The sequence below is a fragment of the Tinamus guttatus genome, unplaced genomic scaffold, assembly GCF_059628265.1.
Source record: "Tinamus guttatus ecotype Peru unplaced genomic scaffold, ASM5962826v1 Tinamus_guttatus_pri_ptg000327l, whole genome shotgun sequence".
In the NCBI taxonomy this organism is placed as follows: Eukaryota; Metazoa; Chordata; class Aves; order Tinamiformes; family Tinamidae; genus Tinamus; species Tinamus guttatus.
Window position 1 is genome coordinate 7121141 of NW_028288861.1, and position 27861 is coordinate 7149001.

A 27861-nucleotide genomic window follows, 5' to 3' on the forward strand; every position below is an offset into this window, starting at 1 on the left:
GTCTTGGGTGTTTCCTGTATTATGAAGGAAAAGGCATTCTAAGACTTCCCGCAAAACTTCTGTATTGAAAGTTTTCTGATGATCTTTAAAGTAATACAAATATTGCAGGCCTTAAAGTGACTAAAAACAAACAAAAAACCCCACACCTTTAAAGGTAATACTATCTTTTCTAGTTCTTTATTTTGGATGCATATTCCTACTTGAAATAAAATATCACCTTTTCTTTCCTTTTGTAGCGAAAAATTGGAAAAGAAGAACCCTCATGTATAGAAAATGGGTTCTTCTAAGAACTTTCTTCCACAGAAAAGCTTATAGAGAAGATAAATCACAGCTTTTTTTTTTTTTTTTTTCAGAAAGAAATAGTAATAATTATGGCTGGAAGCTTACTCAGTTGAGCTATAGGAGCAGAGAGAGTGTTTGTTGTATGTGTCCTTCATTTGCCCTCCTCTCTTTTGAAAACCTAGGTTCCTTTCCTTTTAACTAATGAGGTGGCAAAACTTGTTTGCTTCCCATCACCGTTTCTGAGCAGGGAGCCATTGTGTCACTCCACAGATTGTCTTCAAGGAAACTGAAGAAAAATTTACCTGCTAATCCTTGTCATCAAAGGAAGGTTATTCTGGCTGGTAGTGGGAACAGCTGCTTTCTTCACGGTCCTACTCAGCAGTAGGAAAACCAAACAGAACTTTTCCTTGTTCTTCAGTATGTCTTATAACCGAAACGCCTGGTATACAGTGCCCAAGCATAAACATTGGGCTGTTCCATTTTCACTGTTTGTCCCTGAATGATATAAGGTTGATATGTATTGAAAATGCCTCCAAGTGACACTCTCTGTTGAGTTTTGCAAGATCTGTGTGTTTCTGAAAAGCATAATTCTGAGACATTTGTTGAAAGTTTAGACAAATTTTGACAGACACTGGTTTTTTTTTCCATTAAAGTTAAAGTTTGTTTTCTTATGTCATAATTTTATATTTTTGCAGCGCTTGTTTCTTCCTTTTTAATTATGATGGGGAAAGGAGCTATTTGTAACACAGGGAAGAACACAAAACAGCAGTTACCAATATGGACTTCATATAAAAGTTATCCTTCAAAATCCTGAAAGTGAGAGACTGATTTTAGAAGGGTTTGAGTTAGACCTTTAGTTGATCATGGTACATAAACCAGAATCTCAACACTTCCTGTATATTATCCAGAACCTATATGTATATATGGATATGTGCATATGTATATACTTAAGACAGTGTAAAAAATAGCATACGCCAAGCTCATATCCATTGGGCAGCTAAAAATGTACTAGTAAAACTGACCTTTTAGTTGAACGGCAGCTGAAATATATTTTAGGAGGTGTAGTTTAGAGGTTAGTGAAGTAATCTCCCTGACAGCCATAAAAATATTTTCTGATGCTAATTTCCTTTACTGCAAATAGTATTAGATAAGTGATACAGGCAATAGCCCTTCAGCTTTTTAATCTACTTTCAAACATGTTACTTGACTTTTTTTTTCTGTTATTCATTATTTTTTGCTATTTATCAGGATACCATAAGCTTGCTGATAATGTCAACAGTTCAAGATAGGATAAAAAGGCATCTTGAATTAGTTAAATATCTCAGTTCATATGATCTGTATCTGAAGAAAAACAAATAGCATTTAATAAATCTACATTCTTTGCTCTGTTTGCAGTGATATTTATTTTTATTAGACCACAGGAATCTTGAAGTTAAGCTCTTCTCTTTGCACCTGACTACATATGATGAAAAAGGATGTGGTTCCACACCTATATCCTTCTTAAGTATAGCCTGTACTGATGTCATCATTTCTTAAAGAGGCATGAGCAATCCTAGAGGTATTTTCAGCTGTACCTTAAAGTACATTTTGATTAAAATTTAGGAAATGAAAAGATCACCTTCAAGGAGTAGATTTTTATTTTCCTTCATGTCTTAAGGGTGGGATGGAGGGAAGCATGTTGTTCTTACTCTGTGATATTAGACAGCTCTTCTGCCACTGCAGTTCACTGTAGGACACTTGTCCGCTAATATCTTCAACTAGCATTAGGGGACAAAGAAATTTGGGAAAAGGTTGGATAAACTGGGCCACAAGTAGAACAGAGTGAACTCCCTGGTGTCCTTGCTCTCCACAGCTGTAGAGGATGTTCTGCAGTGCCTCTGCTCTATTACTCCCCCGTCCTGCTACCTTGCAGCACCTGGCTGCTTCCAGCTGTTCCTCGATTTTCTCTTTTCTCTTCCCACTACCAACTGTATAAGTAGAGCAAGGGAGTATTTCCCTTCTCTTGACCCTGTTGTTCCTGTGCCTAGTCGTCATGTTAGCTGCTGACAGTAGTGGCTGTGTCTTGCAGAGCAGAACCAGGGTGTCTTGTGGGCCGTTTGGTTGGCTCTTGCCATCTAGATGTGACTGTAGCTCTGTGGGCCCTGCTCTCCTGGCTGTCACTGCACGCTGACTTTGGTAAGCTCGTTTAAAACTGGTTCCAGTAACTATGGGAACTTAGGCGCAGAGGTAGCAGCCGCAGTGCTGCGCTGGGCTGCAACCCCTGTTCTGTGGCAGGGCTTATATAAAATGTGGTTGGCTGATGAACACAGAGGAACTTGTAGAAGAAAAAGATATTGTGGTGTTTTGCTACCGTATGTGACCTGAAGACAGAGTGAAGTGAATCGGGTGAGGGTTAAATGACTGAATTTCATTAATGCTGTATGTAACATGGCATCAGTAGCCAAATTAACCTTTAAAGTTAGAGATGCCCTGGCTATGTGAGCTGCAGCTGCTAGACGGTGGGGAAACCCTTGGTGACAACCACTGACTGACTCCTGCTGAAGCATTTCCACTTCTGTAGGCTTGAGGAATTCATTTTTCTGAGGAAAATGAAGATCACCTGTAATTAACATTTAACAATTAGCACTTTTTTTTTTCTGAGTTACCTGCATTTGCTTATTTGCTTGCTTGAAGTATGAGCAATAAGATTTGGCAAGTGGACCAGGAAAGCAGAGTGTGTTGATTCTTCTGGGGATTTTTTCTAGGAGAAAAAATAGTGTTTTTTTTCTTTCTTTCTCTCTCTCTCTTTTTTTTTTTTTTTTTCTTTTTTTTTTTTTAGAACTATCTTTGAGATATATTTTGAGAATACTGGAAAATAATAAAAGGCTTCCTATATATTGTTTTCATATAGCCTATTTGCATATATTCGATTGCTTTCTTCAGAAGCGGTGGAGTGAAAATGAAATAACTGTTGGGGGGAGGGGAGGAAAAAAGAAGTGGGCTTTTATTACAGGTGTTCATTGTTGCTAACCGCTAGATGGATCCTTGTGCCACCAGCCACCCCTCTGAACGGTGCCTATGGAGAGTACCTGCGGTACTTTTTATTTATATGTCATAGTTGAATGTGGTTTTAAAATTAATGTTTTAATACTGAATGCACAAGTTAAGGTAGGGACCCTGTGTGAATAGGCTTAGGGCCCCCCGGTGGGTGTTCAGCAGGGGCGGCGATCGGGTGAAGTGTGCTGATCTGGGTTAGACTGTTGTGAACGTGACCACTTGCCTAAGCAGTCGGGTGCATAAGGCATTTTTGCCTTTCAAGTTAGTTTTAGGGTCATCTGCTAGTCACTAGAGAAACTTTGACTGAAAACATTGAGAACAGTGAGTGTGGGAAGCTCTTAAAAGCATTCTGCTTTGTAAGCTTAAAACTTAAGTTTGGGGGTTTGCTTTTGTGTTCTTGTGATTGTGTGTGTGTTTTGTTTGTTTTTCCCTCGTCACTACTGCTAACTGTAGCTAATAATCTTATTGGAACTGTATTTTTCAATATTGAAAACTGTTGAATGGCACAGTTCACAAAGTCAAAATCAGCTGTAGCTGATCTTACATATTCACAGTTTGCACAGTGTAATCCTTGTGATCATCCAGAGCCTGTGATATGCAGCCCAAGTAATTGGTAGCGTTAGTGGACTTAATTTGACAAATCCCTATGGGCCATTTGTAAAACTGTTTTAAAAAAGTCAAAATAATGCAAGTTGTTTACAATGTCTTCAGAGTCACTTTGCTCAATGAGTTTTTGTATGAAGACTAGTTACTATGCCACTGTGAGAATAGTTGCTAAATAGCAAGATGCTAATTTTGTTGGAAAACCTAATGATGCACTTTAATAATAAATGGAGATAGTAGTATTATGTTTTTAAAAGGAGAGGGATTAAGCTTTTTTGTTTGTTTGTTTTTAAGCTGCAAGTCTATATTTATATGAGAAAAGTCAGGTTAGAACTCTTCTCTTACGGTAACATGTACACAATTATTGTATAACAAATACGCAGCATTTCTTATTTGAAGTTCCAAGTGACTTATGTCTGCATTTCAAAGCAACGGGAAGGGTGTGAGTCCCAGCTCTGCTGCTCTCACCAACAGCTTTGTGCAGTACCTCGTATCCCAAAGCTAGAATTGTCATTCCTGTTGATTGCAAATGTACATGAGGAGTGTGTATGAGTTCTGAGTTGCAGTCTGAAGTAACTTTGGAACATTCTTTGGAAATGTGTTCTTTAGGCCAACTGTATGTAGTCAGCCTCTTCAAATGACTGGGTTAAAATGCTTGATGTGTTCTGAAGTCCATCCATGAAACAGATGAATAATGTGTTTTTTGAGTAGAATGAATAAAACAAAGAAGCATGGGGAGAAATGAGTTAGGGCTAAAAGGTCTTACAAACTTGGCAGTTTTGAGGAAAAGAGATCATATATCTGGCCAAAACAGTTGGTATTGGAAAACCCCAAACTAACCCTGACAGAGCAATTAGAATTCTGCCATGAAAGTTGATCTTGCGGTGTAGGCTTTAACTTGCAGTGTGGAGAGAAATCCCACTTAATACTAAAGAAAACATAGGAAAAACTAAAGTGCTGGAGGAAAGGAGTTAGATGGAAGAACATGGAAAGGTCGACTATCTCAACCTGCTTTTCCCCTGCTGAAAAATAAAGTGGTTATTGCCGCAGTGTGCGGTTGGAAAAAACACTAGAATTTCAAGGGTCTAACAGTAGCTGTCAGCCTTTTTTCATATATCAGCTGTGTGTGTGTGTATATGTATATATATGTATTTACACATTATGGCACTAGGGATAGCGCACAGGACAGTGCAATGGTAGAAGTAAGTACTATCTACCTAAAGCAAGGTAAAATGTGTGGTATTTGGGCAAGTGTAAAAGCCAGCATGGTGCCAGAAGCAGTGATACTAGCACAAAAAGAAGAGTATAAAGATTTGTTTGGCGTGTTCATTTAATAATTTTATACCATTCAAGGAAATGATGTAAATTTATATGTATCTTAAGTTTCATGTCATGTCCTTTTTACAGGAGCATTTTCTTTGAAGGAAGAGAGAACTGAACTGTTTGAGGAAGTCTGAGTAAATGGGAAAATTTTCAGTAAAATACAGCGTGAAGATGAAAAGCCACATTGCCCTGAAAACTTAGCAAAAGAAGAGCTTGATAATCTATTAAGAAATATAAGATGACTGAAAGTATTAACAGGATGAGCGCATTGCTCATTAAAAGATATGGGGGGGGGCAGGGAATATTCAAAAATTCATTTAACTTGTTGGCCTTAACATTTTTTCCCTCTTAAAAGAAGAATTGTGCTTGCCAGTAAGGGGAGAACCCTATGAAAAATGACTGATGACAAACATTTTTCTATGGCTTGATGCATCAGTAGAATTAGGCAATTGTCTGACAAGAGTTGAGCCACCTGTGTGTGTGCAGCCTACCTTATGCAGCAACACCCCTTCATCTGGGAGCCATTCAGATCATAGGTCGTGCATGAAGTGTTTGGCAGGGAAATGCAAGAAATGATTAACAGTGGAGGTTATAACAAGGTCTGATATTTTGACGTAGAGAAGACAGAAATGTGTGACCAGCAATTGTGAGAAGCTTTGTGAAGAACCAGAGCTTCTAGATGAAATTTTAACAAAGAGATTCCATTTCATACAATAAGAGACCTAGAAAATAAAAATGGGGTGTTACAGGCTATAGAAATAGGCTTTGCTAAGGTTGAGACAGCTGCCACAACGTGTGGTATGTCATGACAGGCAAGGGAGAGGTAAAAAATGTTTCACTGGTTTAATGAGCTGTGAGGAAAGTGTAGGTCTACCCTAACTGCCAGAATCTAATGCAGCGTCCATGCAGAGATGTTTAGCAATGGGCATGAATGGCATATTTCAGTAAGGGCGGACAAACTAAAGTGGTTGCTGAAGGAATTCCCCATTCTGAGGAACTCTGGTAGAAAATGCCCATCGTACTATGGGTTTTTTTGTTGCTGTAAAGGGACTTCCATTGGAGAGAGAGGAAAAAAAAAAAAAAAAAACAGTCAGAAATGCATTCTAGTAGCATGCTCATGATGGGCAAATCAAATAAATAAATAAATGCTCCAAGGTACCATCCCTGAGTGATGCAAAAAGGAGATAATAGGAGCTAGTTGGCTTATGGACTGTGTGTGCTAGTTCTGGTGGAACTCTAGCTGCTCTAGTATCCAGGATTGTCTTTTGCTCCAGAATGTCTCAGATGGATAGCCAAAGAATTTAATTCCAGATTCTGTTATAAGCAGAATTAATAAGTTTTTCACCTGATTGCTCAGGGCTCCTCAAAGAGCTGCTCATGACTGCCTTTTAAGTAAACTGAGATTTCATTTCTAGTTGTTGTTGTTAATCTGTTACATTAAGTGGGGAAAGAAGTTATGGGAACTGAGCCCTTTAAAGAACTTATGCAAAACACAACAAATTGTGTTGTGCAGAGAGTTGAGATCCGCTGCATTGATCCACGAGAACACAGCAACTGGCTGAAAAGGGCCAAGTGGTTTCTGAATGCAAGTGAGGATGGGGAGGAGGAAGACCTGAGCAATTGTCCTCTTCTGTGTAAGACTGTTCTGAGCCCCCTGAGGTTTTTATGGCTTAAATATGTGTCTTAGCTTCTGAGCTGTCCATCTTGGTAATTCTTGGTAAAGCCTTTGCAGTTTAACATGTGAAAAGCTAGAGTTTGGAAAGATTTGGGCTTTTTTCTGTCCCACTTTCAAAGATGAAAGTTAAGGAAGGAGAACACTAGCATGAACACCTGAGAACTGGTGTGTGCCTTTTGATGGTTCCTGCAGGTGTTGGGGTTTCTCACAATTTCAAACCCAGTGATGGCAGCAGTCGCTGGAAAAAATAGCCATGTTTGCATTATTTTTAAAACAAAAGTAAATGTTATACAAACCTCAGTTTCAAGACCAGAGAAAATGACTATTGGGTGCAATAGTCGATTCAGTAGATCTTGATGCTCTTCTAGTATTCTTTCCAGGGGACTCTCTAATGCTGCGGGAAGCAATTCAGTGTGTGTGGTTTGTGGGTTTGTTTTGTGTGATGTAGTTGATTTTCCAGCTGAATTGCAGTACTGGTCCTTTTCCTTGTGCTTCACCTATCCCCACCTGGGACTCCTGTTAGCAGCAGGGCTGTTTCCTTGAGGCTGCAGAGCCTCTCTTGGGAGCGCATTCCGGCAAGTTGAGGTGGAAGGAGAAAGAAAATGCACCTAGAAAATGTTCATAGCCATACTGATAATTTCCCTGCTGTCTTAATGAGGCTACTGCTAGCTGTATCGGTATGGGTAAGCATTTCCAAACATAGTACCACATATTTTGGAGCAGTGCTAAGATTTAATATTCAAGATTTAGCAGTCATTCAGACACCCAGGTGTGCTAGATTTAGTACAAAGTAAGTTTCAGAATGTCAGTTCTTCTGTACTGGCAATAAAATGCATGCAGTGTATACTTATAAGCTGGCCCATGTCTAGGAACAGATTTTCTGCTGTGCTGATTACCCCTAATTGTGGCAGTCTTGCCTAGAAGGAAAGGGAGCGTGTAAAGTAAGTTGGTCTGATAATGGCATTTATGGGGTAAACCAGACTGGCTATACTGTTCTTCCAAAGGTGTGATGTGTATTTGATTGTATGTAAATCAGCTGCTTAAGAGGGAAATTCACTCAATAGCTAAAAAAATTATGAAATTGTGTACTCCTGTGGCATGCAGCCATTTCTGAAATTCAAATGGATTTGGTGGTGGTTCTCATTTCCCTTTAGCAGCAGGTTACACAAAGCAGGGAGTTCCTGCTCTTGCTTCCCTGTTGGGCTTTGGCAGTGTAGGGCAGTTCAGAGTGACAGGGTCAGCACTGCTCCCGCACGGCCAGTTCTGCGAGTTCTCTCTGTATAAGGCACAGATTCCATTTGGGGGGGGGACCTTTTTGACTGTTTTTACTTGTTCATAGGACAGCGTTGGATCCTTTCCTCCAGAAGGAGATGATGTGTATCAGTCATTAGTTCAGCAGCTATTTTGTAGTCTATTGCAGGAAGGATATTCTGAGTTTAGTCCAGTTCTTCTCTCAAAGTTGTTTGCTTGTATGTCTGTTTCTTAAAATAGTGCAAGTCTCCTCCCCCATGATTTTTTTATTTATTTTAGAATGTATAGTAGTGTGTATGTGTGTATATTTATATTTAAAATATTTAAATGCATGCATTTATTAGTATTTTAAACTGTGTTTTCTAGGATCTGAACAGATTTAAAGCTAGACTTAATGAATTTTAATTTGTCTCTAGTTACCTGTTGCAGTATAGTTTCACTGTAATACTTCCATTAGTCAGCTTTTCTTAATTTGTAAAAGCTATTGGCAGACATTTATACTTACTTTTTGAACAAAATTTGCTGGTAATATGAAAAAGATACTACTTGAAATACATATATTCTTAATTGACAAGGAAAAGTAACTGCTTTGGAATGGCTGAACAATTTGATGTTTCCGTATATGAAACTCTCTATAAGACTAGGTCTTAGGTAACCTGCTTTAATACTTAATTTCCCTATCTTACAACTTCAAAAAGTAATTTGGGAAGGAAAAGTAATCACTTTCGTTGCATACATTTGTTGACTAGATGTAAATTAACTGCAGAAGTCTAATGTCAGTGTGAATCAAGGAAATAAATTTTGTCTTCATTTAAATGGCAATAGTTTGAATAGGTCATTTGTCTTATTAGGTTAGCTGGGTTTCATTGGACAAGCCCTTAGTGTGTTTAAGGATTGGGGGGAAAGTGCTTTCAGTACATCCTAGCAGAGATCCTGTTTAAAACAAATGACAGCCTGTCACGTTCAGTAACACATCAGTCAGCAGATTCATTCTAACGCCTTAAGCTCAACATTTCATTCAAGCTCATAGCTTGTCTTGTCAAGCTACCAAGAGCTTCATAGCTCTTCTGTCAACCATGGAGTTGCACCAGCAGTTCACAGACAAATACCAAGCTGCAAAAATACTGTTTGTTTTCTTTAACCTATTATTCAGTTAACTGCACCATTCTCTCATATTATTTTCTCCCCTCACATTTATTACAAGCTATTCAAAGGACAGCTTCCTAAACATGCCTCATCCTGACCAATGCCCATTCTAGACCCAGGGACACTCACTTTGGGCTGTGCTGTTTTTACTCATGGCAGACTAGACCACCATGGTTATGACACTCCTCCTGTAGCGACAAAAGCCAAGTGACCGGCCTCGTTTGCTGCCGAAATGAAAGAATTTCACTGTTTGTGTCTGTGAGGCCCTCGTGTAACCAGTTTTCCTTTTATGCAGGTGAGTAGCAATCCTGGAGTTCTGCTTGCCATGTGTGCAAAGTCGCAACTTTGCCATCAGCCTACACAGCTCTGTTGTTCTTCATATTTATTTATCAAAATCTCTTCAGGGTGTGTTTTTTTTTTTTTTTTTTTTTTAATAGCACTACACTGTGTGTAGTATATACATGACATGGCTGTATTGGCATCCTTGGTTTTGTTATCCAAACTTGACTTGGATCTGCCTCCTTGGATAAGAGAACTTTGTCATCATCATCTCTTCTCCTGGGCCTTTTGCTTTGCTTAAAATATAGCTATTGCTTTATGGTAGTGCTTGAACCAGTGCGGTAGCGAGACTTGACTTGCGACACCTGACTCTTTGAAATCAACTTGTGTATCTAGTAGGATGATAAAACATCAGGGATGGTTAGTAGAAGATACGTTAATGCCCACTTGCTCTAAAGAAGAAGAGGAAACTGTTAGGTTGATATATTTGTGCAACTTAGCTATTGTTTGGTCTTAAATTTGATTAAGTGATTTTTATGAACCGCTAAAAGACTTGCATCCAGTTTAGGCCAATCTCTATGACCAGCTGCTAATGCTGTGGCATTCAGTTCAAAGTTGTGCCCCCTCAGTAATGGCGGAAAATGGGAGACAACTCCCTGGTTGTCCCTTTCAGTAATAGCAAATGTCTACGCTGCCTGTTAGTAATTTTCCAGAGTTGCCAACTTCAGAGTTCTGCTCCAGAAGGTAAAGAATGGGTTGACGTACGGGACAAAGCACTTAATACAGTTGTATGAGCGCTTCTAAATGAGGCACAACATGCACGCTCTGCTGCTATGTAACTTCCTCGGTCAGCTTGAGAAGTTCATGTGCTTTCATCAGAGTATTTGCAAGGCTATTTTACTAGATTTTCAGCCCTATTATATTAGCAATACCTGAAAGATTTGGAAGACATGTAAATCTTCAGAATTTTGAAATTACAAGCCAGGGTCTGCCAACAGCTGATTTCTTCTGACCCTTCCAGTTGCTTCTTATATAAATGAACATCAGGGAATTTCATTCACCTTTTGAAATCTTATATGCGCTTTTACTGATATGTATTGGTATACTGATATATCTGGTATATTAGAGATAAGGCTTATGTCACCGATTAATACAGCTTCCAGAAGCAAAGAATCTCTCAAAAGAGTCATTACAAGTTTTTAACAGACTTTGCTATAACTTGATATTCCTTCTAAGAGTTGCAGGTTTTTTTTTTGTCATTTGCATATTTGCATGCAATGTTACATATTCTCTCTCTCTCTTTTTTTTTTTTTTTTTTTTTTAGAAAATTCTATTATTTCTTTTACTGTATTTTGGTCTGCTAAATGGGAAATATACTCTTTCAACAGGCTTATTCCTTGAAAAAATAGTCTGAGAATACATTCTGCATGTCTAAAAATCAACTGTGGGGTGAAGCCTTAGATAAAATTAAAGCCCCAGTATATTAAAAAAAAATTGTTAAAGTGTCAAGATAATGAAAAGTCAGGAAATAAATTATAGGTGTTATTAATTTTGAATTGTATTCAAACACAGGTATATGTAGTATAGACAAAAGCTAATTACAGAGAGATAAAATTCAATTTTATACTATGATAATTGTTTTATGTATTTTGCATTTATTTATAAGATCAGATAAAGGCTTGGAATTCTTGATATAAATCACAGTATGGTCTTGATGAATGCCAAGATCAGTAGCTGGAAACACTTTCCCTTGCAATACATTAGTTCTGTGGGAACTATGTAGTGGCTCAAGTGAAACTAATAAACCACCACCTTTCCCATTATATATTCTTTACGTTCACTATAATGAGAGACATTTGGATATTTTTTTGTTTCTCAAAGCAGTGAGCATTTTCTCCTGGTGTCCTCCCACATGTAACAGGGAGCCATGTAACATGCCTTTAGGAGAAGAGATAAAAAAAATTGCTGAAGTGCTACAACTGAGCATGTTAGTATGGATGCGATAACATTAAGAAATTAGATTTGCGTGTTCAAATAGCCTTATGTACAGGAGCTACAGCTGATGGGTTCCAAATATGTAGAGTATGGAGCCCATTATTTAAGAACCCATTTCTGTAATTAGAACACAATAGCCTCTGTTCCAAGCTTTGGGAAAACTTCCTCTTTTACTAAATAGACCTTTACTGTAACTTCAGTTTTTGTGTGCTGTTAAGTGGTTCATGACCAAAGTAGAGTTCCATAAATAAGAAAAGTTTTTAGTAGTTTCTCAATAAATAAAGACAAGAAAACATCTAAAAATAAAAGGTGATCATATGTTGTTATCCACAGATACATATTCAGGAATACTTTCTACAGTCAGAAAAGCTGAGAAGCAGTTTAACAGCATAGCTTAGTGAATATTTTTTAAGAAATCTATTTTGCAACTAATTACAGGAACTCTTTTTTGGTGGAGGTATCTGTGGGGCGGGTTAGTCTAAAAATTTAATGGAAGCATGTTCAAATACTACATGCAGTCTTTGAAGTATATTTTTGTTTTGTCATGGTATTTTAGCAAATTTTAACCTTTTTAAAAAACAGTTTGAAACCTCTTTACCCTTCACAGTGTTTCACGTAGGTCAAACATATATATGAAAACTGTTAATAATAGTGATGGTGTATAAACTCTTTCAAGCAAAATAATAATCTGAAAGATGTTTACAGGAAACCCCTCATTAAGCAAAACTGATTTTAAGCCTTATCTGCACAGGCAACCAGGACTTTTGTTGTTGTTACCTTTCTGTTCCATTTACTGATACGGAGAACTTCAAAAATGCAAACCAGTAAGAACTTGCTGCAACAATGGGAAAGGATTTACAGCTCTTGTGCTGCAGCTCTAATGGAACTGAAACTTCCCTCTGAAGGCACCATTCTTATCAAAACTAAAACTCAAGGGCGAATATGAAAGAATTTTTCTTATGTCAGCTGTATGTAAGTCTTTTTTATGTGCTGTGCTGTAATTCTTCACATGAAAGAGCTGCTGCTTGTGGAGAGAATTCTCAGACATTATTTGCAAGCCATAGGACAGTACTTAGACTTCTTTCTGTTCTTTTTTTCCTTCTCTCTTTTCACCCTCTCCAACCTCAAAATATACGCTAATCTCTTTTTCAATCATGAAGCCATTCCACACCGTTGTAGTGGCAGAACCTATTTTACATATAATAATTTCAGTCAAAATAGTTTTTTTTTTTTTTTTTTTTTTTTTTTTTTTTTAAAGTTAACTAAAGTAAATTGGCACGCACAATGGTCAACTGCATGAAATATCTGCTAGCTCAGGTGGCTGTATTGCAAAAATTATCACTTTAACAGAATTGTGTGTGTAAGTGTAATAAGGTTGGCCTACGTGCATCTCTTGCTAGGAAGACTTTTTACATGATCTTTTTTAGAGATCCATTAGATCTCTAGTATGTCTTAAGGAAAAAGAAACTTATTTTTCAGATTTGGCAGGATAATAAAATGAATCTTAGGTCCTCACAGAGAATAAACGCTGTGTAGGCAGTTTAAACCTGTGAGGCGATAGCTCATTCTTAGTGCCTCAATTGACTCTTATTTGTAGCCATCTGACCTGAAGAAGGAGAGAGGCTCTAAGTCACAGAATGGTTGAAGTTGGAAGGGATTCCTGGAGATAATCTAGCCCAACCAAATTCTAAGCCTAAGTTCCAAACAGATGGATAGCTAAATGAAATGGCTTGCTACTCAATTTATCACAATCACAAATAACAATGCTGCAACTTATTTATAATTATGTTTTCTTTTTGTTTGTTTGTTTTTTTCCATATTGGAGTAGTTTACTGATAAGAAATAGACTTCTGAAGATGTCATCCACTTGACCAAAACCCTAATTAGATCTGAAATATTTTGTCGAGTTGGACACTTTTAGGAAATACAGGCTTCCAAGTAATGTCTTTATAAACAGCACTTTTTCTGTAAAAGTAGTAATTTCTACATCTGTTACTTGCTGTGGGCTTAAGGTTTTCTGGGCTGTTCCAGGTTTTGTTGGCTACTGTCTCTGACTTGTTGCTATTACCTGCATTAGGTCATGTTGGAGTCTAGTGGCAATGCATAGTGACCTGGCAGCCTCGGTACTGATCTCATGTCACTTGGAAAGCTCTTCTAACTAAAAGTTGAGGTTTTAAAGGGTCTTTGTTTGCTTTTCAGTGCTACTGGGTTTTCTTCCTAAATGGCAAACACTGAAACTTCTGGAGGGCTGATATGAAAATGAAGCTCCCTGTGGATTACTGCCTTTTCTTCCTTTTTGATGCTCTGGGAATTCTTTCAGGATGGTGAGTCCATTTACAATGTGATACAACTACTAGAAGAATAGTTGGCATGGACTCCTCCTGACAGTATAAAAATTGGAACCCTCCCAAAGGATTCCTTGATCTTAAAGGTCATGGATTACAATATAATTGCTGTAGCAGGAGATTTTCATATCCTGCGATGTACAGTCAGGCTGTTAAGGGTGTTATAAGGGTGTAGTTTGCTGGAATAGAGTAGCATGAAAGTAGGGTGATAGAAATATGGCTTGGAGCCAACATTTTAGCTTGCTGCTTTGTGGACTGAGTTTTATGGTAGCAAAAAGTAAACATGGTTGTGGGGTGTAACAGTTTTTCCCACACTCCACTGAAGGTGACTGCTGTGCAGGTGTACAAGGTAACTAATTAAAATACTTTCCCCTTGAAATGTAATTTTGTTCTTCTTCACTATCCTGTGATAGACTAATATTTGTCTCCAGAATGTTTTTTCAAGATCTGAAGTGGAGTCTCAGTATCTGAAGGTTACTAAGTATTATGCAAAAATTATATTTCTCGTCATATTTTAAAAATCTCATTCCCATTTCAAAAACCCTTCTGCTTTTAAAACTTTTGACAAGTATTCACTGTGCAACTTATATAGAGGTTTTTAAAATATGGCACAAAATTATGAGTTAAAAACAATTTAACATAGGCTACTATCAAATCAAACTATCTTTATAGTTACATGTCTTGTACCTTGTTTGCTGTTTGGTGTAATATATGCATATTTTAAGATATATGCAAGTATATCCTAAAAATAAAAAAATACTTTACTGAGAACATATTCAGTATTATGTATTTTACTTTTTTTCCAATAATAATGTCATTTAGCCTTTCAGGCAGATTACTCAAATTAAGGAATAGTTGGTACCTTTGAAGCACTTCTGATACTAGTCAGAATGTGGTACTGAGTAAAAAGTAGAATTTTGTTTCAATGTCAGAAACCCATTCAGACTAATGTTTAACCTCAGTACTAAATAAGTTTGTGAGAATTAACTAATGTTCTCAGAAATATTTCTAAACAAAACTTTTTTCAGTAGTTTTATGATTTAAAAAATTATAGTGGGAAGAATAGTTTGGTCATTTTTGGGTGTCTGGTCTTTTCAAATGTCTACTGAAACAAGATTTTATGGAGGTGTCTGTTAATGGATGCCTGGAAGTAGCTGTGTTTTTAGCCTGATGGTATAAAACCCTTAAGTGCTAAACTGCCTTTTTCTTAGATTTAACTTCCTGAAGGGAGTATCTTTGATTAAAAAGGGAGGGAAAACAGTCTCGGTGAATTTCAATGTGCTAAGTAAATTAGACCAACTTAACCCTTTTCAGACAGGCTCAACACCTTCTAATAAGGTAAATTATAGAAGGCAAAGCCTGCCAGCGTACCAGAGTGCCTCTTTTTCCAAAGCAGTCTACTCAGTAGATGCACAGCTCAGGTAAAGAACAGGAAGTATGGTGGAACAGAAAAGAAAGGACATTTGTAATCCATTGGCGTGTATTTTTACAAAGGAAAGTAGTTGGTTAGATGTTATGGCTTTGAAGTTTTGAAGAAATCGAAGTGCATTGAAGTCCCCTTTCAGAGCCCTATCATAGCTATGTAACTTTATTGGAAAAATATGGCTCTTCTACATTCAATCTTGACAAACATATTAAGGTTTGCTTCTGCCAGCATAGGGTCACAAAATCTTAAAGAAAAAATGCATGTGGTAAGAAATATTCCAAAAGACTTTCTCCCTTCTTCCCTCCTACTTTATAAAGATTCAACTGATGTCTCAGCTCTCTGAAACCAAACTCAGTATCTTCTTCTTACCTCTGGTGTCAAGTGTGTTTGCAGTTAAAACTCTTTAAATGTGGTTGAAATCAAAGAATTTTTAGGATAAGATGTCTACGTTCATATTGAAGTTGCAAGAAAAGAATATTGACCTTCTGTTTTTCTTCTATTAACACCTTGAGAGAAGAATTTTGCTTCAATGTGTCTGAACCTCTTTGTAGTATATGTCCTCAAAGGGATTTTTAAAGCTCTTCACTCTAAATTATTCTCTTGTTTCTGGGTGAGTTAATGTCCTTATGAAGGTTTTAAAATGACATTTCTTCAAAGCATAGTTTGAAGGTGTTTTTTTGTTGTTTTTTTTTTTTTTCCTCTTATATTTCCAAAAATGTTGAAATATTTCATCTGTTGAACAAGAAATGACAGAGTTAATAGTAAAGTTTCATTATGGGGGATGTGATAGTTCTGTTCATGCTTAAAGCTGTCCTACCTCTCTTCCAAAGAGGCACTTCTCTAAGCTTTCCATTGTTTATAACTCTTGCAAAATATTTAACAGTGGAGACGGTGTTTTTCACAGTAGGTATTTCCTCAGAGTGGATGAAGATAAAGTTTTTGTTAGTTCCAGCCTTACAAGAGCTTGGCTGTTTTCCAAAATGGGGATTAGAGAAAAATATTTTGTTTTCCCAGTGTAAACCAAAATAACTGTAGCAGTTTTACTAGGAAGCTATGGGCATTCATTCACAAGCTAAGAAAATGTGCCTGCCACTTTAAACTTTTCTTCAAGTTAATAGTTAACACCTCTCTCTTCCTGTTTGCCATTTCTGCTGCCAGCCACTCATTTGGGCTCCATGGAGACTCCTTTCGAGCTTGTTTCTTTCTTGGTTGGTGTGGGGAAAGGATGCCATACAAAGCTTCGTGGTGGTGAAAGTGTGTGGGTTTCCTCTCTTCGGGTTTCTCTTCGATTTGGAGTGTTCTTGACAGCTTTAGTGCCCTGACACCCAGTATTTGTGTGCAGATCTCCTTAGGCTCTTGCTTCTTGATTCAATTTGGCTTATTGCAAGATGGTGAGCAAACTATGTATTCCAAATATATAGCAAGCTGGAGGGGAAAAAAGTGTGGTGTTCTAGACAAGAAGTTCTCAAAATGCTATACTGGTACCTGTGTTGCAGCATTTTCTTCTCATCTGCGTTTTTCCCCAACCTGTTTTGTTGGGTCTTCCTTGACTGTGTCATACTGCTTTTCCTACAGTCTGACCCTATTCAGTTTCTCTATCCTGTAAAGCAGAAAGCATTTCAGAATTTTGGTGTATTATATGGCTAGTAGCTTCAGTATATTTGTCTTGCTGTAATCATTAGAATAATAAAATATGGAAGGGACCTCCGATGGCTGTTTGAATCATGTTCCAGTTCAGACCATGGTCACCTCTGGTGTTTGGTGAAGTTGGTAAGGGTGATATCCAGATGATGCTTGACTATCTCCAGAATATCTCCTCTCTGAGCAACCCTACACATTATGAAAGATTTTGTTTTTTGTAAGCTGATACCTAATTAGAGTTTTTTTGTCTCCAAGAGAAGAGTCTGTATCTGCCTTCTCTAATCACTTACTAGGTAGCTGAAGACTGATTAAAATGCCCGTTTAGCCTTCTGTTCTTAAAGCTGACCAACTCAGCTCTTTCAGCTTCTCCTTGTAAGTCACATGCTTCAATCCCCTAATCATCTTGATGGTTTTCTGAAGGATTTGCTTTGGTATGTCCATAGGAGTCCCAGTCTCTTAAGTGCCTGATCAAGGGGAGTAACTGCATCCCTTGATCTGCTGGCTGTATTCTTGTCAACATAACATGCAGTTATCCCTCATCACCTTGAGGCTGTAGTGCTGATTCAATGGCTATTCTGTGTTTTGCTTTCATTAGTTCTTTCAGAAGACAACAGTCTCAACAAGGACAAGAAGAGGACTAGTTGTGAACCATTTAGAAAGAGACATCTGCCTACATGAGAGCTTTCCCTCTCTTGCCTCTCACAAAGCCAAGACAAGTGCAGCAAAGATGGGAGCCCTATGACTTAGTATATGCATTGTTCAAAGCATCAGAAGCAGATTCTTCCTTGAGAATGTAAGGAAGCTGCTGCAGCAACACAGTGGAAAAATATCTGAGCCTGGTTCTCCAGACAGAAATTTGCACAGGTTGCTCTGAACCTAATGCAAGTCTCTCATCCCCTTTTGGGCCAAGAATCACTAATGGAGAAAGACTAGGGATTAATGTTTGATTCATCTTCTGGGACAAATATTTATGTTAAGCTTCCAGATAGTGTGGATAATACTATAAAGAAAAATCTTCAAGTCTTTGTGGTAGTGATGGAATTTCAAAGCTAAGGCACAGTGTGTTGTTTATATCCGTTCATGGCACTAATACTCTTATGTGTGTTTTATTTTACCTTGAAAAGAGAATCTTTTCATGAACGTTTTATCTTATTGCATTAGTTTTTTGTTTTACTTTTAAATATTTCTTAATTTCAAAGTATGTTTATTTCACAATTTAAGTGCCTGGGGAACTTTGACTTTCACTCCATGTTTGTTAAATGCTTGCAGTAGTTATATTAGTTATTTTTTGACTTTTATTTTTACAACTGCTCTAATTAATTTTAACTTGTTTTATGCTTTACCGAGAAGGTTTACTGACAGTGAGGAAATAAGACTTTTTTTGGTGGAGCAGTGTATCATTGCAGCAAAACCTGGCATCCACCTAAAGCTAAGAAAATAGTCTGTTCCCTAGGGAAACTCCTAGAATTAGCTTTGGTTTTCATGTGTGCAGTGCACCCTCCTAGAGTGCCATTTAGTTTAGCTTGGCCTGAAGCAAAACGTTTCAGGATATTTTAGGAGATCCTGGTAATCTAGCTAATCTTATGAAAATAATACTAAAATTCTTTCTTTATTTCCCTCTCCATGAAGTGTATGGCTTTACATCTTTAGCATAGCTCTATTCTCACACTGTCCAGGAAGACTGTCAACTGTGCCATCATCCTGGATAACACCTGGCTTGGTGCCATTCCTACGAGTGCTGGGAGTTGGTGTCTGCTTTTGCCAGAGGCGGAGCAGATAGGGCAGCCCTCTGTGGCAATTTCTTCCCAGACCTTAGGGCTTTTCATTAAGAAAAGGTCAACTTTGTCAACACCACCAAGTATTTGCTTCCTGTTATAGTGGTGAAGTCTATGACTTGGTAATTGTTCTCAAAACCTGTAGAGGTAAGAGCAAAGATAGGGAACCCCAATGCTTCTAACCCCTCTGTGGATGGTGTGAATGTGAATGGCCATTCAGTTCCCAAGGAGGGGAGTCAAGAGTTGGGCTTACCTTAAAAACTGATCTTCCTGACCTTGCAAGAGAAGGTGCTAGAATGCCCTGCAGCAGACAGGCAGGGATCCAAGCACCTTGGCTCTATCTCACTGAGAGGCTGTTACTGCTGCGTGGTGGGTACTTGCATGATACATGTGCTCCAGCCCCTTCTGTGGCTTTTTTCAAATAAAGTGGAAATAATACAGCACTTGTAGGAAAAGATAATCAGAAATGTGAAAATAAAGCACTGTGTGTTTTTTAAGTTGCAAATGTTATGCTATTTTTATACATCTTCTTATCCCTAATGGATAGAGTAAGTATTTGCTGTGATGAGTACTTGGAGCTGGTTTTGGAGTGGCTTCCTTCTAAGCAACCTATTATTTTAGTTGTTTTTTCTTTTCCTATAATCAATTCAGATTTAAAAATACCAGGAAGAATAATATATTGAAAGCATATTGCTTTGGAATGCATCCCTAAATGAAGAAGGGAAATAATAATTTTACTTGAAGGAATTTGAAGAATAATAAGGCAGGAGTGGGCCTTGCCTCTAGTTTTCCCTTGTTATCTGTCATTGATATAAATAACTCCAATCTGTAAGCATAAAAATACAGGTGTTTGAAAATGTGATAGTATGAGTCTGGTTGGATAATTTAAAAATTTCCTGTGTGCTTTGACATGACTTTCCACAGGAAAAGTGAGGCTGTTTTGTTGAAGTATAAATCAATTAAAAGTTAATACTATTTTTTTTTGGATAGGACATCCATCCTGAACTAAAATGTTTTTGTATTTCATATGTATGTTTAAGTAATTAAGAATCCACAAATTTCTTTCTCTTTGGCATCGGCTTCTGCAAGTCGGCACTCCCCGTATAAGGAGTTCAGATGATATTGTCTGTTGTTTAACGTGAGGATGAGGACAGATAGTATTTTATAATACATTATTAATCCTTTGTTCTGAGATATTTTAGAAGTTTTCATTAGAAGTAAAATGTTACATGTTTACAGAAAGCCTGAAATCTATGTGGACCTATCAATTTTAATTATTTGAATCATTAGAACATCTAGTTTTTTTTGCTTAAGGATATACAAAGGTACTGTTAAATCTATTTTTTAAGATTTTTTTTTTTCCTCTTTAATGTCTGAATCCAAATTCATAAAGAGTTGGAAAAATGAGATGTCTGAGCTATAGGATTCACAGGGATTTCATATGAAGCCTATTTAATCAGGATAACACTGTTATTAATATTCATAAAGTCAGCTGGAACACAAATGACAGACTATAGGGGCCTAAAATTTTTTACTTGTGAATTTATTAAAAGCAGCTTAAAAAATTAATGGAATTTAAGTAAAGTTGACGAAAAAGAAAATCTTATGTTAGCAGAAAAAATCTTTATTAGAACTTTGTCTAAGACCATCTCGCATTGATATCTTTGACAGGTTTCATTGGTACTTAAAGAAGAAAGATGCATGAATGGTCATTTAAAAGGATTTAAACACATTGGCACATTAATTTTTACATGAATAATAAGTAGTTTCCAAAAGCAATTAACTTACAGTGTACAAGATTTGAATAGGAAAATAGGACTGTGACATCAAAGGACAAAGCGAATGTGCTATACATTTTAAACTTTTAATAACGTGGCTTCTTAAAATCTATTCCATTTCCACAGTAGGGAAAGTCAGAGTAAAGATACCTATATATGGCTTTAGTTTTGAAGTATGTTAAGATGTGGACCAAAGAGATACTCTGAAGTGCTGTTGTTAGTTTAGCAGTGGTGAACATATCTGCTTGAATCTAGCTTTCTTTACTGTAAATCATTTCTGCATGGAAAACATGCATATACTGGCTTTTTTATTTTTTATTTTTTTCTTTACACACATGGTTGTAAGTTTCACTGAGAAACATTAATTCCTTCTGTATTTTTTTTTCTGGGAGGAAAATAGGCAACCCTAGGAATTTCATGCTAGTAGTGGGAAAATATTGCTTGATTTATACTCATGCATATGGGAGCTTTTGTACTTAAATGTGTAGTGTCAGTTTTACATGGCTGTTCTATATATTTGCCGAATAAAAACGGTTTTTAGCTTTCCTTGCTTGATGTACAAATGGTAGTCTTTAACACAACCATAGATTGAAAAAATGGATAGTAAAAATGGATGATAATAATAATAATAATTTAATTAACTCTGGATTGTGGGTCACAGTTTCATTCCGTATCTTTGTGGGTTTTTTGTTGTTGTTGTTTTTGTCTTCCACCAATATAATCTATCTCCAGATAGACTTTATTCGGATTTTTATGTTAAACTGTATGTCATATCATAAATTGATTAGAAAACTGTTTAATTTGTAAATGTGTTTCAATAATGCCGGCGGTGTAGCAGATTATATTCAAATTAGAGTAAATAAAAGCTATAAAAATTCTATTTTTTTTCTGAGGATTCCTCCTAGGAAGACCTTCATGATCATGATCAACTTCTGATTTTTGATTTGGCAAAGTTTTTTTTTTTTTTTTTTTTTTTTTTGAGAGAGAGAGAGGAAAGCCTGTATCTAGACTCATTGTATACCCATTGAAGTATGCATCCAGTGTATCTAACTATCTAACTTGTGTTTGCATTCAGAGTAACATAGCCATTTAGTGCATGGACTATTTTTTTTACTCTCCTTAATTATGCTTTATTTCTAATAATAATAGCAGAAGCACCCCAAGAAACTTAATCCCAAAGGGTGATTCTGTTTTATGTTGATTAATAGGTTCCCTAATCTGTTTGCAACAGTATTTTTATTTTTAGGTTTCTGAAAAGAAGAACAATTACAATTAATTAGCAGAAAATCTTTCATTTTGAAGACCACAAAGTCTCCATTTCTGTTTATTATTCACTTGTTATATTCTATTGTTTCCAAGAGAGGGCAGTATTTTCCTACAGCAGGTACATAAAAGGACAAGCCCTGCTTAGACTGTCAATGTTTCTTGTAATTACTCCCAGTATATTTGTTGCTTGCTTATGAATTAACTTGCATTTATGGAACTAAATCATTCCAATCATTTAATTACACCTGAGGAGCTGAACTATAATTGCTTGCTTCCAACTAGGATCTGATATGGCTTGAGCAGTATTAATTTGGTGTTTACTTTCCTGAGTGCTAAAAGCATTAAAATGATTGTGCAATGGGATTACATTTTACTAATTGCTGGCATTCATTAGCTGGGTAAATGGCGAGGAAGAATGACTGTATATTGTGCAGGGATAAAATTATGGTTTTAAATAGTACATTACTAGGCACATTAAGGCCCTAAGACATGTTTTAAAATACTCCAGAGGTTATTAAATACCGTATTTTCTTCATGTCTTGCTATATGAATATCTTATTAAAATAGTGCAATTATTATGAACCTTTTTGTGCAATATGTAGGGAAATGGCTTCATTGAGAGAAACCTATTTCTTGATATTAATAACCTTCTATATTTTCAGCTAATCCAAAAGTAAATGAGGAACTTAAGAAAAGATTGCTAACTCCAAATCAACACAGTGACACAGAATTGAAAAAGCAGCAGCATACAGCTTCATTTGAGGACTTTTGTAAGGACTCTGTGCTCTATGATATGAGGTGAAGTTTTTTTTTTATTTTTAAGAACTAAGCATACCAACACTTCGTTTTTATCATGCACTTAGTTAACCACAAATGTGAGCTTATATCTTATGTAAGCTTATATAAAGCTTATTTCTTGAATGCTTAATATAAATGTTAGCCTTAAATCTTAGGTGTTTACTTTTTTAAAAATAATCTGCACGTTAAAAATGAAAATGTGTACAACTTTGGGAGTAATATAGGAAAGACAAATTATTTCCTGCCTTATTTGTTAAAAGATACACCCTAATCTAATACCCTTGAGTTTTAAAATATGTGTATGTTTATGTTTATTTTTAACTCTTACATGTACTATCACAAGAACACCACCCTGGATATTTTCATAGCCCAGCCATTGTCTCTTCAGGGAATGTGTTGTAATTTTTTAATAAATATAGAAAAAAATACACTTTGGTGTGTATGATAGACTATTGTTCTCTGTATAAAATATTTTAAAGGAGATACGTAAGTAATAAAATTCATGGTAAACTTACTGAATTAGTAAGAGCACTAATTTTAATATTTTAATTAGAACTTTGACATGTTAAAAACTCAATTATATTAAATGTACTGGAGAAGATTTTTTTTAAAACATTCAAAATGTTATATGGCCAACCTAATATTTTAGATATTATTTATTAGAACTGGAATTTGCCTCTTGAAATTCTTGGGTGTAATGAAATGTTTCGAGAGTGTAATTAACTGTTTCCTATGAACCGACCCATATGCAAATATTGAGATGGGTTATTTAGGAAAGCTAATCAAATATCTGCAAGTTCAGGGCTGAAATGGTTGTAGGCCGCTTTGCTGATATTTTATCCCTGGAGCTCGGGCAGGTGAAGGGTGTTTGAAGGAAGCGAAGCACGTCCTGCCATCTGTAACATCAAGCCAAGTGAGCGGTCTCGTTGCCTCAAGTGGGGCTGCTCACTGTGGTCTGGGTATGTGCCCTGTGGTGTGGACGTGCAAGATGGGGCTCCAGAAAAAACAGGCAAACTAAAAATTGTTCAACGCTGCCTTTGCCTGCAACCAAAAGCTGAACAAAACCATTATATAAACTGGATGTGTGAAGAAAAAATCTTTTACTGAGAAATATAATTTAGCTCTGATTGTTAGAGTACACAGGCTTTATTGTCTTGCTATAAATATTTTTAAATCATTTGTCTCTTGTAAATTCTCTGTCAAATAAAGACATAGGATAGGTGTGTTATGATATATTGTTTTGAGTTTATTTATCTAGTTTGCTTTATTTTAGCTCTGAAATCTTGGAGCAAAAACTGGAGTCAGTGCCAGATCAAATAAGTTCAGAAGAACAAATGGAGGACTGGTCAAAAGGTAAAGACTTTTAAGATATTGATAGGGAACCTCAGGTGTTGTACCGGTGCTAGGCAGTGCCTGGAATGTATTTGTTCTTGCCGATATATAATCAACTTAAGAGGTAGTGGGTGGTTTTTTTTTTTTTTGCTGTTTGGGGGTTTGGGTTTTTTTGTTGTTGTTATTGCTGTTGTTTTGGGTGAAAATTTTTTGGTATCATGAAAGCAGCTACAAATAATGATTTCTTCTAAACCCCTGTGTATGAGGGGGCAAATTAAAGGATGTAAATCATCCCTTTCACTGTGTTTGGCCACTGAAATTTTGTCATAATTCTGAGACATCTTAGGTGCATTTTTAGCCTGTGTACTATGCTTTACTTCCTCAAATTTTATTTAATATTTAACAAAAATCCTGAAGTGTGTTTTACAGTGACTTTTTAAGCTATACTTGCCTGGCTAAAGTATGATAAAGTAATTCATCTATTAATATTAAGTATGACCTTAGCCATATATAGAGAGTAAGGTTAGGCTTTGAGGTACAAAGAGGCTCTTGGTTAACTTGGCCTGAGGGGTTTATGCCCCTTGCGTGGTTCATCAAGTTGTGATCTCCCCATCGGGATGAAGGATCTTCTACAAACTACAAAAAAAATGAATGGGTATGTCAGTCTCAAAGATGCTGCTCCATCAGATGCTCAGAGCACCTGATGAACTCTTCTTTTGGAGTTTTATCATATGTGTACTTTTTCAGAAGATAATAAAGTTATAATTTGTCATGAAAAATCATCTGATCTTTAAAGGAAAAGGGCAAAAATGCTCCATGTTGGAGATGATGATACATTTCCTACTAAGGTAAAAGAAATCGTGCCTATGCTATCCTATATAAAATATTAGTTGAAGACTTCTTTTAATTCATGGGATTTTGAGCCTTTACTAAGGTAAATTAAAGTGTTTTGGAATCAGGCACACTGAAAAGTGTTCACAGTGTAGTAACTTAGGAGAAAATAATATTCTGACAACTTATACTCTGTTTACAATGTGTTATTGCTTATTGAGATTTAGTATTTTTAGACCTTTAGGGGTCAGCATACCCTAAGAATGGTTCAAAAGGTTAATTTTTTTCCGAAGTAGGCTCACAGCGAATACCTTGGATTGATTCTTTGTCAAATATTTCCTGACCAATTGCAAGAAACTGTTTTCTTCTACAGTTCACACCCACTTTAAAAACAGGCTAATTCATGAGCTTCATGTGCATTTTCTTCTGATAAATCAAGTTTATATATTGTGATGTTTAGAATGCTTTGTCTTCCAAGCTAATGTTCCCAAGCTAATCCCTTAATCTAATAAGCTTGGCATACAAAAAAAAGCTTGAAATAAAAACTGGTATCCTTATTTGGTTTTTGTCACAATCATTAAAAATCATGTTTTTACTTGTAGAGGAGTTTAAAAATGTGGGGATATGGAGCATATAAACCTCATGTCACATGTTTTGAACAAGGAAGCAATGCTTTTCTGAAGTTTTGCTTAGACATTAACTATTTTATGTTGCTGTAATTTGTCTGCCAACTGCCAGCTTTTGCAACTAGATGATGTTCATAGGATGGTGTTCTTTATGTACTTCTAGGAGATATTTCATTTTCTCGTCGAGCTACTAAGCCAGCAAACTTTTAACATTTTTTCTAAGTGTCTAATTTTGAAATGTTTTCTCTTTAGCTTTCATTGCCATTCAGGGTGTCTTTCCTTTCTGCAACTGTCAGTGTACTGTATTTAGTTATTCCATGCTTGCCATGTGGAAGTTTAAAAGGAGTGGGTGGGTTTGGTGTGTGTGTGTGTGTGTTTTTTTTTTTTTTCTTTTTTTTCTTTTTTTTTAAAGGAAAATCCATAATTATTGATTCAAAATTTGTCTCCTAGCACACTAAAAGTTTAGAGATAAAATTATGTGTCAAAAATAATTGAACACACTTAAACATATCTGAAATTAAATTCAGTTGACTAAATGAAAATTCAGTCAATGAGAATTGGGGAAAAAAAAAAAAAAGTGAGAGAAAAGTCACAGTTTATGACCATAATGTGGGGTAATCAGTTAATAAATGTTGTAAAATAAAATACTTGAAAGAAAGGCAATGTGTATCTGAAGTCAATGTTGGATGTGTTGTTTTAACTTTCCAGAATCGTTGGGTTACAAATACGATTGTGTGGATGGAAGTCAGGTTTCTGTGTCTGTTTTCACATATTAGAAATGTGTGCAAGAATTGTTATTTTGCATATGTACCTAATTTAAACATACTATTTATCTCCACATGACCTCATTTTTAATAGGAGCATAGTGACTTTTCTCATTTCTCTCTAAGAATACTCGAGAGAAAGGATCTGGAGCAATGGCAGCATGCCAGGGAAGACTGTAATTTCCAAATGAAAGGTTCAGACTCCAAGCTAGAAAGCCTAGGACTAAGGTCTATTATAAAACTAAACTTACAGTGGCAAACACGAGCACAGCTTTTGTGCTTTGTGGGAGAGGATAGGATACACACTGCAGCTGGGTGAAGAACTGTTACCTTTCCAGATTTTAAATGCATAGCAAAAACTGCCCAGATGCTAGCACTGCAATAAAAACATATGAGGAGACTTGAATCCATACTGGGTGCTTTACATACTTGCATATTCATGCAGGACTTGATAAGTTGATTTTCAAAAAGAACTAGCAGAATAGGAAAGCGGTAAGTGTGCAAATACTGCAGGTAAATTTGTGTCTCATTTGACTAGTGTTGACTCTATTTGAATGGGTGCAGATATAATTCTTTTGTAGCATGTTGTCTTTTCACTCTTGTAATATTTTTTCCTGCGTAGACTTCTGCCCCGTGTGGAAAAATCATAGATGTTCAGAAAGTAGGTGAAGCCTTTATTAAACAGTGTTTGCTCTATCATGACGGAAAACTTGCAGTTTTGCTGACTCAAATGAAAAGCATTGTATAATTGTTTTGAATTTTCTAAAATGAGACGAGATTATTTTTTGAGGGCCAAGTGGCTTGCTTGCTTAGAAAAGTAATTATACTTTCCAGTAAGGATGTATGTGTGTGAGAATGTAGATATATGTACATAAGCTACATATTTCTAAATCACTGCTTAAAGCAGGTAGTGAAGGGTTATGTCAGTGACCCACTTTCACTTGTAAGAATTTGATGTCAACTCTTAGTTATGGTCAGTGCATTCACTTTCATTATAACCTGTGTTATCCTTTAGAAAAATATTTGTCTGGCTCATGAAAATACTTTAAAATTGCATGCCTGGAAACCATGGTGCAGAAGAGACTATTTTGAAAGAGATGTGATAGCGTAGGTTAAAAATGAATGGCAGAAGTAGCTTTTGTGCAGGGAAACTTGACGAGTGTTTTTACTGGTGCCAGGCTGCTGTTCTCTAGTTCTGTCCCACTAGGGAAAAACAGAGGACGAAAACAGAGATGCAAACCCGATTAGCAAGTCATGTGTATGTGTGAGCTGCCCATGTGGATGTGCGTGCGTTGCAGGAAGACGTCCTCATCACGTCGCGTGTTCCTGCCGTTGGCTGGCATGAGCGCGTGGTGCTTCTGCTAAGGACCCGGCCGGAGCTGTTCTTATGTCCTCGTGATTGTGACAAATGTCAGTGTGGTGTGATTTACAGAAATGCTTGAGTTCTTTTGCTGTGTGGTGTGTTACTTTGGAGAGTGTAATTCTGTTAGTTTTGTTCTGTTTGTAGTTTTATTTGCTCCCCTTTTTTTTTTTTTTTTTTTTTTCCCCCCCTTCCCTTCTTCCTTAGCTAACTTTCAAGAAATGAAGTTCTTCCTCACCACAAACGTATGCATTATCTCATTAGGATAAATTAGTCTTTCAAGTTTTGTAATGATTTTAACATGCTGTTTTTATGGGTTTAGTTTTGTA

The 27861-nt window shown here is 36.5% G+C and overlaps 1 protein-coding gene across 1 annotated transcript in view; it reads left to right on the plus strand.

Annotated features, from left to right (window-relative positions):
* Positions 1–23891: 23891 nt before the first annotated feature.
* The window catches only part of MIPOL1 (mirror-image polydactyly 1), a 143530-nt gene continuing 139560 nt past the window's right edge, over positions 23892–27861 (plus strand). Inside the window, exon 1 of the mRNA XM_088529291.1 lies at positions 23892–23972. Coding sequence (XP_088385417.1) covers positions 23954–23972 — 19 coding nt within the window. The 5' untranslated portion in view covers positions 23892–23953. The remainder of the gene's footprint in view (positions 23973–27861) is intronic.